This window comes from Charadrius vociferus, unplaced genomic scaffold (assembly GCF_000708025.1).
Source record: "Charadrius vociferus isolate BGI_N301 unplaced genomic scaffold, ASM70802v2 scaffold527, whole genome shotgun sequence".
Taxonomy (NCBI): domain Eukaryota; kingdom Metazoa; phylum Chordata; class Aves; order Charadriiformes; family Charadriidae; genus Charadrius; species Charadrius vociferus.
The window spans coordinates 2,705-16,954 of record NW_009649428.1 but is presented as its reverse complement, the minus strand read 5'-3'; the positions used below and the strand labels follow the sequence as shown (position 1 = coordinate 16,954).

The window sequence follows — 14,250 nt, the reverse complement described above, 5'->3', positions numbered from 1 at the left end:
TGGGCAGAGAGAAACCTGATGAAATTCAACAAGGGCAAGTGTAGGGTGCTGCATCTGGGGAGGAATAACCCCATGCACCAGTACAGGTTGGGGGCTGACCTCTTGGAGAGCAGCTCTGTGGAGAGGGACCTGGGAGTCCTGGTGGACAACAGGATGACCATGAGCCAGCAATGTGCCCTGGCGGCCAAGAAGGCGAATGGCATCCTGGGGTGCATCAAGAAGAGTGTGGCCAGCAGGTCGAGGGAGGTCATCCTCCCCCTCTACTCTGCCCTGGTGAGACCGCATCTGGAGTACTGTGTCCAGTTCTGGGCTCCCCAGTTCAAGAAGGACAGGGAACTGCTGGAGAGGGTCCAGCAAAGGGCAACGAAGATGATTAGGGGATTGGAACATCTCTCCTATGGAGAAAGGCTTAGGGACTTGGGTCTCTTTAGTCTAGAGAAAAGAAGATCGAGGGGGGATCTTATTAATACTTACAAATACTTAATGGGAGGATGCCAGGGGGATGGGAGCAGTCTTTTTTCAGTGGTGCCCAGTGATAGGACGAGGGGTAATGGGCATAAACTTGAACATAGGAAGTTCCATCTTAACATGAGAAGGAACTTCTTTACTTTGAGGGTAGTGGAGCACTGGAACAGGCTGCCCAGAGAGGTGGTGGAGTCTCCCACTCTGGAGACATTCAAAACCCGCCTGGACGCTGTCCTGTGTAACGTGCTGTAGGTGACCCTGCTCTGGCAGGAGGGTTGGACTAGATGATCTCCAGAGGTCCCTTCCAACCCTAACAATTCTGTGAATTCTGTGAATTCCATACCGGTTCTGCAGGGGTAACTGGGGAGGTGGGAGGGGCAGGAAGGGGATTTGCCTGCTTCGCCTATCCGGGACCTGTTTCCATTCCCCCTCTTCTCTGAGATCCCCCTCTTCTTTGAGACCCCCTTCTATTGCTGGGTGAGAAGTGAGGAGAGGGTCCCCTGGTGTATGTGAGGCCTCAACATGTTCCCTTCCTCTCAGGGAGTGGGTCCACCAGTCAATCTCCCTTTCACATTCCCTGATAGTCCTCAACCTCTCCACTTCTTCCTTCAGTTCAACCAACCAGGCTGAGGAGATCGTTCACCTGTTCACATCTGACACAGGTGTTGTCCCCACTACCCTCCATGGCAAGGGCCAGGCCCCTGCACTCCCTGCAGCCAGAGGCCTGGACACCCACGTGTTTGCGTGGGGCCTCTGTCTGGGTGCCCACAGCCTTCTTAACAATAGCCTTTGACCTAGTTCTAACCATGGTTGGAACGGTCTAACCACCGTCCCACCAAAGAGAATAATTAAATATACACAATATCTGCAAAACAAGATCAAGCTCCCAGGATGACGATCATGTCACCGGCAGGCACTGGGAAAGTCCCAGACTATACTCAGTGATGGACAGGAACTGGATTCTGGACCTGGACACAGGAACACATGGAGCGGGATTAAAGGCAGCCGAACAGGCAGAGTCCTTCTCAGACACTGGCCATTGAAGGAAGCGAGCTGACCCTTTGATCCCTCAGTTTTTATACTGACCATGAGGCATATGGAATACCCTGTTGGTCAGTTTTGGGTCACCTGTCCTGTCCGCTCCTCCCTGCAGGTGGTACGCCTCTACACTTTTCCACTTCCAACCCTCCAACAGGGCACATAACAGAGCTAGCTGACCTTGGCTGTTATAGCAATAAGTACAAGCAAGAGCCTCTCTGCATACCATTCCTTGGCATGAACTATAAACAATCAGGTCTTATCACTCTGGGAGTAGACACTGTTGGCAAAATACGCTATTAATTTCAGAAAGTTCAGTTAGTTAGAAGAGGTTTACTGAAAGGTAGAATTACCAATCAGAAAATTGGTTCTGTTTTACCTCAAACCAGGGCAAGCACTATCCAATTAAACAATACAGTAATCCCTCCAACCTTCTCAGGTACCTTTGCAAAATAAGTCTGAGGCTCTACAAGTGGAATTGAACCATAACAAGGAAGACTATTCAATGTGCGTGGAGGTGTCGCCAAGGTTAAGCCAAATTACACCCCACCTCAAAACCTCTCCAGTAAAGGAAACAAGGTGGGTCATTGTCGCAAGTGACTCCATCCTGAAGGGAGCGGAAGGCTCAATATGCAGACCGGACCTACTTCTCAGGGAAGCCTGCTGCCTCCCTGGGGCCTGGGTTAAAGAAATAAAGAGAAAGCTTCCTTCCCTGGTACGTTGTTCAAATTACTACCCATTACTGTTTTTTCAGACAGACAGCAGTGAACTGGCAACAAGAAACGTGAGGGCGATCAAGAGAGACTCCTGGGCCTTGGGACGACTGGTTAAGAGATCAGGCACAAGTAGCATTCTCTATCATTCCAGCTGCAGGGAAAGACAAGGGTAGAAATGGGAAGAGCCAGCAGATCAATACCCACCTCTGAGCCTGGTGCCAGCAGCAGGACTTTGGGTTTTTTGATCATGGGTCAGTTTACACAACACCATGACTGCTGGCAATGGACAGGGTACACCTGTCTCAAAGGGGGAAAAGGTTCTTGGTGCAGAAATTGAAGGGCTCATTGAAAGGGCTTTACATTAGATTTGAAGGGGAAGGCAATGAAACCAGGCTCTTTAGAGGTAAACCCAGGGATGGCTTGCCAGTATCTGTGGGACGAGATGCTAGTGAGATCCCTTGGTCTGCTGACTCAGTGAAGGTAGGGGATGGAGATTCATGCAGCAGCAGAGATGTGAGGGACACTGATAGGTTAGAAATCTCGGCCATGCCTGGGAATGGTCAGACAGGAATTAGGGCTTCTCCCAGTAAAAAGGTAGCGGAACCAATAGCCCAGCTGCAGTGCTTCTACACTAACTAATGCACGCAGCACAGGCAGCAAACAGGAGAAGCTCAAAGCCATTGCACAGCAGGAAAACGATGATATAGTCACCATCATGGAAACATGGTGGGATGACTCACATGACTGAAGTGCTGCACTGCATGGCTATAAACTCTTCAGAAGGGATAGGCAAGGAAGGAGAGGTGGTGGGGTGGCCCTGTATATTAGGGAGTGTTTTGATTGTCTTGAGCTTAATGATGTGGATGATAGAGTGCCATTACACAGCACGTGCAGGACAACCAGGTGATTGGGCCCAGTCAGCATGAGTTCTTGAAAGGCAGGTCCTGCTCAACAAACCTAATTTCCTTCTATGACAACGTGACCCCCTCAGTGGATGAGGGAAAGGCTGTGGATGCTGTTTACCTGGACTTTAGTAAAGCCTTCAACACTGTTTACCACAGCATTCTCCTGGAGAAATTGGCTGCTCACAGCTTGGAGGGGTTTACTCTTTGCTGGGTAGAAAACTGGCTGGAAGGCCCAGCCCAAAGAATGGTGGTGAATGGAGTTAAATCCAGTTGGCGTCTGGTCATGGGTGCTGTTCCCCAGGGCTCAGTATTGGGGCCAGTTGTCTTTAATATCTTTATCAACGACCTGGACAAGGGAATTGAGTGTACCCTCAGTAAGTCCACAGACAACACCAAGTTAGGTGGGAATGTCGACCTGCTTGAGGGTAGGATGGCCCTACAGAGGGATCTGGACAGGCTGGATCGATGGGCCGAGGCCAATGGTATGAGGTTCAACAAGGCCAAGTGCCGGGTCCTGCACTCGGCTCACACCAACGCCATGCAGCACTACAGGCTTGGGGAGGAGTGGCTTGAAAGCTGCCCGTCAAAAAAGGGTCTGAGGCTGTTGGTTGACAGCCAGCTCAATATGAGTTGGCAGTGTGCCCAGGTGGCCAAGAAGGCCAACAGCACCAACAGCATCATGGTTTGTATCAGAAATAGTGTGGCCAGCAGGAGCAGCGAAGTGATTGTCCCACTGTAGTCAGCAATAGTGAGGCCCCACATCAAATCCTGCGTTCATGTTTGGGCCCCTCACTACAAGAAAGACATTGAGATCCTGCAGCATGTCCAGAGAAGGGCAACCAAGCTGGAGAGCGGTCTACAGCACAAGTCTTATGAGGAGCGGCTGAGGGAACTGGGGTTGTTTAGTCCACGGAAAAGCAGGCTGAGGGGACACCCTATAGCCCTCTACAACTACCCAAAAGGACGTTGTAGAGAGGTGGGTGTTGATCTCTTCTCCCAAGTAAAAGGTAATAGGACAAGAGGAAACAGCTTACAGTTACACCGGGGGGGGTTAGGATGGATATTAGGAAAAGTTTCTTCACAGAAAGGGTTGTCAAGCATTGGAACAGGCTGCCCAGGGAAGGGGGGGAATTACCATCCCTGGAGATATTTAAAAGATGGGCTCACATAGTGCTTAGGGACGTGGTTTAGTGGTGGTTTTGGCAGTGTTAGGTTAATGGTTGGACTTGATGATCTCAAAGGTCCCTTCCAATGTAGATGATTCTATGATTCTACCAGATGAGTCAGACATCTGAGCATTTCATTACAGCCAGGAAGCTTCTTTTCATGGGAGCCCGGTGCACATGACATTGCTCTTTAAAAGACTTGTCTGCAAAAGATCAGAGAAACCATTGAATTCCAGTACCATAGAGGCTTGAAGAGGCCTTAGCGGTCAATTATTACAACCTCATGCTCAATTCAGGATCAACATTCCGTTCAGACCAGGTTGCTCAGGGCTTAGCCCACTCACGTCTTGCAAGCCTCCAAAGATGGAATTCCACGGACAAATTTCTTATTGTCAGAGCAACTGTTTTTTCATTAAATTCACTTAGAACCTCCACTTTTTCAGTCTGTGATGATTGCCTTGTCTTCCCATCATGGACCTCCATAAAGGACCTGTGTTTGTATTCTCAGTAGCCTCTCCATTGGTACTGGAAAGCTGTCGTAAGGTCCCACTAAGCCTTCTGTTCTCCAGGCACAAGAAACTCAGTTCCCCGAATCTCATCAAACACAGTGTGTTCTTCCAGCACCTTGGCTATCTTGGACATCTCCAACAGATGCTCCCAACCTCATGAACATCTTTCTTATACTGGAAGACCCCAAACCGGGTGTGCTATTCCAGATTCTCTCTAACCAGTGCTGAGTAAAAGGGAATAAACACTTCCCTCCATAGCCTGCTGGCTGTGCTCCTCATGATACAGCTCAGTGCACTGTTAGTTTTCAAGCCCAAGAATCACAAACAGAAGTTTTGAGCAGAGATCAGCTTTACTAATACCAGGGTTTTCAAGGAGTGAAGATGAGGAGAAACTCCTCCCCTAGAGGCAAATTAGCTAACATACCCATCTGGGTCCCGCTCCACTGTGCATTTGTTTAAGTTACTGCAGGTCATGACTTCAGTGCTGAACTAAGTTAGAACTACTTGCCTCCTCCTCTTGGGGCATGCTCTTGAGCCCATTCCAGGCTACACTGGTGAGGGAGGAGAAACCTCCAGAAGAAATTACCTTGATAGATGGGGCGTATTTGAATATACTGTTTCAGAAAGGCTTGTGAACACTGTTTGTGCCTCTGATGAAAGGTGAGAATATTAATCATTTGTTGCTGGCTCCTTTTCTATCTTCTTTGCTGTTTTCTCTTTTGTGTGTTCTTCACTGGGTGTAATAATGCAACAACGAGTTATATTCTGTGTTCTATATTTGTCTGACTCTTTCAGTGTCATAGGTACACAGAACTAACTGTCACAGTTATAAATTAAAACCCTAGTGTGAGGAACTCCGTATCTCCATCTTCAATATCTCCATCTTCACTTCACTGGAAAATGAACTGGAAATAGATTTCCTCCATGCTTGTTCATTCCAGTAATGCCTTAATATTGTATGAAAAACATGATCATTGGAGATTCATTCAGCCCCAAGTTAGTGACCTAATTCTGAGCTTAAGTTTTATTCAACACAGGGGAGGAAAGGCTGGTGCCTCTGCACTGTGATTCGGGCAGACCATCTCAGACTTGTGTCTTCATCAAGAGATGAGTGATGCTGCAGATGAGTCAGCCCCTCTCAATTGACACTAGTGGAAGGGGAAACCACCAGCAGATTCTGTTTGCAGGTTGTCTGGAAGTGCAATGAGATGAGGTGAATTCCACTGAAGATATAATTCTGTACCACTAGGCTCCAAGGCAGAAAATATAACAGTTGTACCTGAGTATCAGACCCTCTTCTCGGTCATTTGGAATGGCATTCCAGGCACAATTTTGGATGGACCAGACAGAACTATTTAAAATCTACTAGTAACGACCGTATTTGGGAAGAACTCCAGTTGCAGCTCGCAGCACTCTAGTTTGGTGAAAAGCAAACCCAGAGACAGCTTCAGCCTGACACTGCTGAGCAAATCCTCATGCAGACAGTCTCTGATCTCTCTGCCATCAGCCAAACTCCTGGAAGAACAATCACCAAAAATGGTCAGAAATGTCACCCTTTTCTGCCTGCAATTAATAGCTTTGCACCTTCAGTAGCTGAGATCCTTTCATAGCCCTGATCAGTCATAGTTAAAGTATATAGAGTGCGTGATGCACAGCCCCTAAACATTGTTTCACTATTCCTCAGGGAACTCTGAAATTCCTTTTAAAAAGTAGTTATTTAAATTGCATAAATGTTTATAAAGAAGTAAATTAATATCTCTGTTCTCTTCTGTCTATCTACCATGCTGTGGTACAATGATACACTGCTCTCTATTCCCCTCCTTGCTTTCACTTCTGAAAGGTTTTGTTTTTAGCCCAATGCAGATGCATTTTGCACACAAACAGCCCTGGAGGAAATTAGGTCTCAGCATCTATGTTTTTGGATTCGTGTGTAGAAGTCAAAGTCCATACCACAGTCAGGGAAGATCCACTATGCAATCTGATTGTTTCAAGATGTCTCTGATACCATTTCAGGGGAAAAAAAAAAAAAAAAGGAAAAAAAACAACAAATGAACAACAAAAAAAACCAGAGGAAAAACAAAGCAAAAGTCCTGTTAAACCTTTGATGAACTGCATACATAGATTAATTTATCTTTTTTATCTATTACACCTGCTGTAATATCTCTCATTCTGTTCAGGTACTGATGTGACTTTCCTTGTACACTGAAATATTTTCCCCCTTGTTTTCTCTTTTGTGGGGTTTTGGATTGTTTTGGGTTTGGGGGATTTTTTTGCATTTGGAAACACACCTGTCTCTCTCTGTCTGTCTTTCTCTATTTTTATCATTGCGTTGAATATGTTCTGGCCATATGTAATGTCTTCATTGTTGTTTTGATGCAGTAACGTCTTTACCTTTGTTCCTAGGTAGAGGACACCAAGGCAAATGCATCCACACAATCTCACCAAGGTTCCTGAATTCATCCTTGAGGGTGTTTTTGACAACCCTCACTTCCAAGGTCTCTATATTGCAATATCTTTGTGTGTCTACCTCACTGCTATCCTCAGCAACTCGTTTGTCATTATAGCTATTGTCCACCCACTGCTTCACACCCCTATGTACTTTTTCATCTCCAACCTGGCCATCCTTGACCTGGTAGGTATCTCCTCAGTGCTGCCCAAGATGTTGGAGAACCTGATCCTGGGCAAGAACACCATCTCCTTTGAGGGCTGTGTAACACAGCTCTACACCTTCACTTTCTCAGGCTCAACAGAGCTTATACTGCTAACAGTCATGTCTTATGACCGGTACCTGGCCATCTGCCAGCCCTTTCACTATGTAACCATGATGAGCAGGGGGACTTGCATCACTTTAATGGCTGGTGTCTGGGGAATCGGTATGGTCACTTCCCTCATAAACACCCTTCTTGTGGCACAGCTGGACTTCTGTGGGCCAAATTCAATCCAAAATTTCTTATGTGAGATACCCCTGGTCCTTGCCTTGTCCTGCAGTTCAACCTATCTCAGTGAAATCATGGTTTACATGGCAGACATCATCTTAGACATGGGAAACTTCCTGCTGGTCACCCTCTCCTATTGCTGCATCATCATCACCGTCCTGAAAATCCAGGGCTCTGCAGGGAAGTGGAAAGCCTTCTCCACATGCTCCTCACACCTTGCTATTGTTGGCTTGTTCTACTCCACCATCATCTACACCTATATCGAGCCAACTAGTGCTCCATTCAAAAAGAAAAACAGAACAGCGAGCATTATGTACACTCTGGTGACTCCCACTCTGAACCCTTTGGTCTACAGCCTGCGTAACAAAGTGATCAAAGTGGCATTCTGGAAAATTGTACCATTTCACAAGACAAATTAATACAGGTAGCCACATTCCCATATTTGTCAGCCCTGTTCTGTATGGTCCACACTCATGGGTAGTTGCAGTGTTGCGTCAACCTTTGCAGCTAATAAGGGTGACATTGCTTTCACTGAAGTTCATATGACCGCAACAATGGTAATTCTTAAGGAGAAGTAATGTGAACTGAGGATACCCAGAGCAGGGTGAGGTAAAGTGTAGCCTGGAAGTGTTTGTTGCTCTGAATCCAGTGATCTCTTGAGTCGATCTCTGGTTTTGGTCAGCAGAGACAAATAGGCACTTTAAGGATGGAATTCATCTGAATTTTCCAGAGCCCCCTCTGCTTCTGAAAACTATCCAATATTTATGTTTGTAATGTTTTTAATACAAAATCAGATCTTTGCTTAAGAACATAGAAATCATTAATCAAATCATCGTTTAACATTATGAGAAATGAATCACCATGATTATGTGCTCAGTCTCATGGTACTGGTCATGATTTACCTTCATGCTTCCCTAGATTTACTTTTTTTAAGACACTGAAGAAGAAAACAATAAAAAGAAACAGCCTAAGTAGATAAAAATAATGTGCTAGAAATATATTATTTATAAGATCTTCTTCTACGACTGTTTGTGTGCCCTTCGATTTTTAGGCAGTGTGCAAAATCCTGCGTGTGATTGTCTTCTAAAGGATGTACTGTATCCCTCAGAATACACGCCTGCCCTCATGCGGTGGCAGATATTTGTCCACCTGAGATGCACTTCTAAATCCTCACAGTTAGTGGAACTCCATCTTGTTGAACAAAGTGAAATAAATGCTAATAAAATTACTTAATGCTTTGGGAAAGAAATTTGAGGGGATGTAGGTTCACTTTCAGTAGATTGATGATTACTTCCACGGTTTTATAGGTTTCTTACCCTTTTGTTGCCATAATAGAAGGAAAGAAGGAGGAAAGGAAAGAAGACCTTAGGGAGGGACTTAACCATCTAAACCCAAACATTTAAAAAAATTAAATCTGTTCCTTATTGCCTTTGAATTTTGTTTACAGTTTCAGAGAGTTTATCTTCTAGGGGATATACAACAATTTTGGAGTATTTTGGTGGTTTTACTTATGGATTAAGAATCATCTGGTAAAAGAAAAAATAACTTTACCTGCTGTGAGGAGGGCACTGACCTCACGAAACTTTAGAAACCACCAGTGAAGAGAGATTCCTCTGATCTTATCATGTACACTTTTTTTGGTTCCAATGGGAAAAAAATCCTAGAGACAGACAGATGAAGTAAATTTAGTGCAGAGTCAGCCACTTTAGGGATGGTTAGGAGACACCCAACTAATTTCCTCAGAGCCTGTAGGGTTTGTCCCTACAGCTTGTTCTTACAAATATTTGTAACACATACCCAATCCTAAAGCATATAAGTACACTTTATTTCAAATGGCATGCTGATTTTGATCAGCAGAAGTTCTATTTCTTGCAAGTTAAAAGAATGTTGTATGCCTGTGTTCTCACCCTAAATGTTGAACAGTTTCACAACCCTGTCAGAGCTCCTGACTTGGAACTCTGTCGAAGCCATGCAGAGAAAGACTTTTACAGAGCAATCCCATGCCAGTCATGTTAGGGACCTGTGACAGAACCTACTGTTCATGGAAGGACCCAACTCCCAAAATGTAACCCCAAAACTTCTTTCTGTCCAGTTCCACCTGCTGACCTGCAGCTGATATCCCACCTGCCGACCTGCAGCTGATATCCCACCTGCCGCATCTTTTACACTACATTGTCCAATCTTTTCCTCCACAGATGCACTGGTCCCTCCACTCCCTGGGACAACCTCTCCTGGTTCTGCCTCATCGCTTCTTCCCACTTTGTCTTTTCTTTGCACAAAGCTCTTTTCTCCAGGGAATCCATGATGCCGAAGGAAAGGTCTTACCAGCCTCTCTCCAGTTCAATGAGAATAGTTGATTTAGCTCACTAACTCTAATGCTGCCTGGGATTCTTCTCAGATACTTTTTGGGGAATAACTTAGTTATGTAAAAATAAGCATCAATATTGTAAATGTAATAATATTTTTATAAGCCCAGTAGGACTCCAAGGGAGTCTGCTCTAGACTGGGGATTCCCTGGGGAGTGCGTGGCAGAAGGAATTCTGAAGCATTAGTAGTCAGTGAAAGGTCCGTGATGACAGGTGAGGTGAGATCAGGGACGAGGAAACGGAAGACATCATGTAATGCCCAATTTACTACCACTTCTGAATGGATGCCTAAAATTTGTTTTCTCCCATGCAAAAGCAGAGGCAGCTGTTGGAGGCCTGGGGACCCAGAAAACACCTCACCCCAAGCTTTAGGGACCATCATAGACGTGATCTAGGGCCCAGCCCAGCGACTTCAAGCGGCAGCTGCAGTGGCTCCTGCCAGGGTTCCCCAGAGCAGTTGGGCCCGTCCAAGCACATTCACATGTGCACCCCAGGCATGACTACACCTTCAGGCTGGCCACACAGATTAATGTGGAGAGAAACACTCTGCAAATGCTGATGGCACCAACAGCCTCATCCGGTTCACCTCAGGCTGATCTGAATGAGGGTCAGTCAGTGGCGCATACAGACATCTGTAAGCATACATACATGTACACATACAATACTGATCTCCCAGTTACTGCCCAAGACACTCATGGTATGCAGCGCCTGACCTTGGATCACGGGGTATAGGTACACACAAGTGTACCTATGAGCCCTGAGGTCCAGCACGACTACGACACCTGGTACATAACCTCCTGCCTCACCCACACCTACCTAACACCCTCACACAAACACAAACAACCCCACACGGGCACGCTGTGAATCTCCCCACAGCTGGGCTGAGGTACTCACTCTATCCAGTAACTGACCCGGAATCCACACCAACAGTTACCCAGTTCCCTTGAATGCACACCAGGCACAGGAGTCCCCCAGTAACACTAAGACACTCAGCCTTAGACACTCTGTTGACCCAAAAGCCACCATGGATCCCAGGTCTCCCCATTGCAACCATCTGTGTAGGCAAGACCCTGCGGCCCCCAGCCCAACTCCAGCTGCTGGGACACAGACCCACTTGCACATGCACACGCATGCACAAACACGTATGTGTGAAGTATCTCCCAGTAACCAGCCTTAGATACTCAGCCTACAGAGCAGCCGGCCCTTGGATCCTCCCATCTCCGCTATCTCTCCCACGCAGCCACACACACGCAAACGGGTCTCTCAGGTGATGTCCAGACCTCATGGTCTCTGCAGTGTGTGACTTAGTCCTGCTGGTCCCTTCAGTACCCAGCTCTTGTGTCTTTCTTGGGAGAAGCCCTAGATTGTAGGAAAAGTGGCACAAGTCCAAAATTAGGGGAAAAGAACTTTCCATCAGTATATTCTCCTCTTTGTGCCCTGTAGGAATGAGCACGCCTCAGGTTTCACACTGACGTTGTGTCTCCTTGGTTACACACCCAGGCAGAAAACACACAAACCTTATCAACATGAACCTTAATCTCCCACTTTGCATACAAACACCAATGGAGTGTGAAAATGCTGAAAGGAAGAGGCTGACATTCTTCATGAATAGTAAATATGTCTGAGGTAAGGACGGTGGCTCTCTGAATGAGCCTTGCAGTCTAGAGCTGGGGGAAGGATGGGCAGAAGCAAGTCTTGTGCAATATGTATCTGTGGCCTGTCGTTTCCCACAGTGCTGCAACATGTATTTGTGGTCTGTCAGTTCCCACAGTGCTGTGACAGAAGCGCGGTTCCTTCTCTTCTCACAGGTTTGGGACTTAGAGAACTCACTCTCAAAATCATTACAGAAATGGAATTTCATGAGAAGACAAGATGAGACTGTGGTGTTCTGGGAAAGCACATGGCTAGACAAGTGCACCAACGAGCCGCCTGTTTATACACTACCAGCCGCTTTTATCCCCTCATTTCCCCTTTCTCACCCGTGTTACTCCTGGGAGGCCACCTGGCTGAGCTTTCACATTTTAAAGGGAATTAGAGACAAATACATTTGTCCTAATTCTCTTGCTTCTGTGATTTCCTTCAGTGAAGGCATCACTGTGGCTCCGTGACTCTGAAGTTTGAATTCAATGTTTTGGTGAGGGGCTTGTTTTGGGCAAGACACAAATGTATGCCCTCTGCCTTAGTAGGGGAGTCAGATCCCTCGCAGTCCCTGGAAAGGCAGAGGCCTGGACAATTTACAAGTGTGCAGAAACCCATAGGTTTCTATGATTAACAGCACTGCGCTGCAGCCTGGAGAGTGCAAAAAGGTACGTGAAAAGCCAGGAAGGGTACTTGCTCAAGAGCAGCAGGACCCAGAGTCCCATTTGAAGCTCTGTCTTCACAGAATCACAGAATGGTCAGGGCTGGAAGGGACCTCAGGAAATCATCTAGTCCAACCCCCCTGCCCGAACAGGGTCACCTACAGCAAGTTGCACAGGACGGCGTCCAGGCAGGTTTTGAATGTCTCCAGAGTGGGCAACTCCACAACCTCTCTGGGCAGCCTGTGCCAGTGTTCTGCCACCCTCAAAGTAAAGAAGTTCTTCCTCGTGTTAAGATGGAACTTCCTATATTCAAGTTTGTGCCTGTTACCTCTTGTCTTGTCCTAGGTCTTCTCAGTCTCTCACCTCCACTTTCTACCAAAGCTTCTCACAGCTCCACCACTCACAGGCGTTAGGAGTGAAACTTCCCCTTCTGATTACAGCCAGGGGAGGAAGTCTCTGCCTCTGCTGTGGATCAGCTGCGCTCCCTCAACTCTTTAAAGGTGTCCTGTCCTCAGGCAGTACTTCGAATGACCACTTGCCTTTCAATTCACTTGCAGCGGTGGAAGGATGTGCCTGGATTCACCCCGCTGAGATTCAGTCTTTTAAGAGCTATCTGCAACTGGTACACACTGCTCCACTCATGGCAAGGGACAGACAATGTGTCTTCATTTTCATGAAAGTAAACCTGCAGTTCATGCCCAGGTTCTGGTCTGTGAAGCACACACAAAGCATGGGTGCATGCTCAGCTTCCATCATCAATACCTTCAAGCTGAGATTTCCCTTTGAATCTTGCAGCAGTCAGTTCCAGGGGTGCCGTCAGTTTGTTGATGTGAATGGGACGGCTCAGGTTTGTGTCTTTCTACTTCACAGTCCTCTGTGATTGCCTGAGTGGGTCTTGAGGCCTCAATCACCTCCCATATCCCTCCTGACAAATCCCAAGAGAGGCAGTACACGTTCCCAGTGCTCACCTTTAAAAACATTGCCCTGGTGAGCCACAACACACGCAGGAACATTCTCACTCTTCCGCTCTTTCCAACAGAACAATACATGGGCGCACAGGACAATATTTCTGTAACGGCACCACCATGCGGGGCCCAGACATGCCCCAGCCCACGTGCTCAGGAGTGTGGTTGCACAGGCCCATTCAAGAGGCCATGAGCCTTGCAGCATATCTTCTCTCTGGGGAAGACACAGTCTCTTCACAGTTGTTTGAGTTACCAGCTGGGAGAGGAATTGTTGAGAACATCAGCACTTTGCTGGAAACATCAGAATACTGAAGAGGGCTGTGGGGTTACTCAAGTGTTTATTAACATTCCGTGCTGCAGGTTGGTGTTGTCTGAAATGTCTCCTCAGTTTGGGTCTGTGCTCCTCCAATAACACAGTCTCACACATCACAGAAACCAACGTGGTTTGCTGTTTTCTGCTTTATCTCTTGGTGGGACAGAAATTGTGTGGTTAAGCTTCCAGGAAGCAGATTGACTCAGATTAGATATCGTGCTGGCAAGAATGAAAAGGTGAAAGGTGAAAGACAGCAAACAGAAGAAGCAGACGTCTTCTAGAAAGTCTGGAAAAATCATGGAGCAAGTTCTGCCATAATGTACATTAGGGTATATGGAGTAGAGGAAGGGGATTGGAACGGTCAGCATGCATTTACCAAGGGTAAAACAGGCCTGATCTATGTGCTTGCCTTCTCTAATTACAGCATTATGAATGGGGGGAAACAGTGATTGTCATTTACCTTGACTTCAGCAAGGCTTTTGACATTGTCTCCCAAGATATTCTTCTATCTAGGTGTCCTGGTTTGAGCAACACAGGATTAGTTTATCTTTCAGTAGTTTTACTTTTCAGT

At 46.6% G+C, this 14,250-nt stretch overlaps 1 protein-coding gene across 1 annotated transcript; it reads left to right on the top strand.

The window, feature by feature from the left end:
- Positions 1–7,221: 7,221 nt before the first annotated feature.
- LOC104290400 (olfactory receptor 13G1) lies at positions 7,222–8,154 on the top strand. Its single transcript, XM_009889493.1, has one exon. It carries the CDS (start codon positions 7,222–7,224, stop codon positions 8,152–8,154), a length of 933 nt encoding a protein of 310 aa, XP_009887795.1.
- Positions 8,155–14,250: the final 6,096 nt, after the last annotated feature.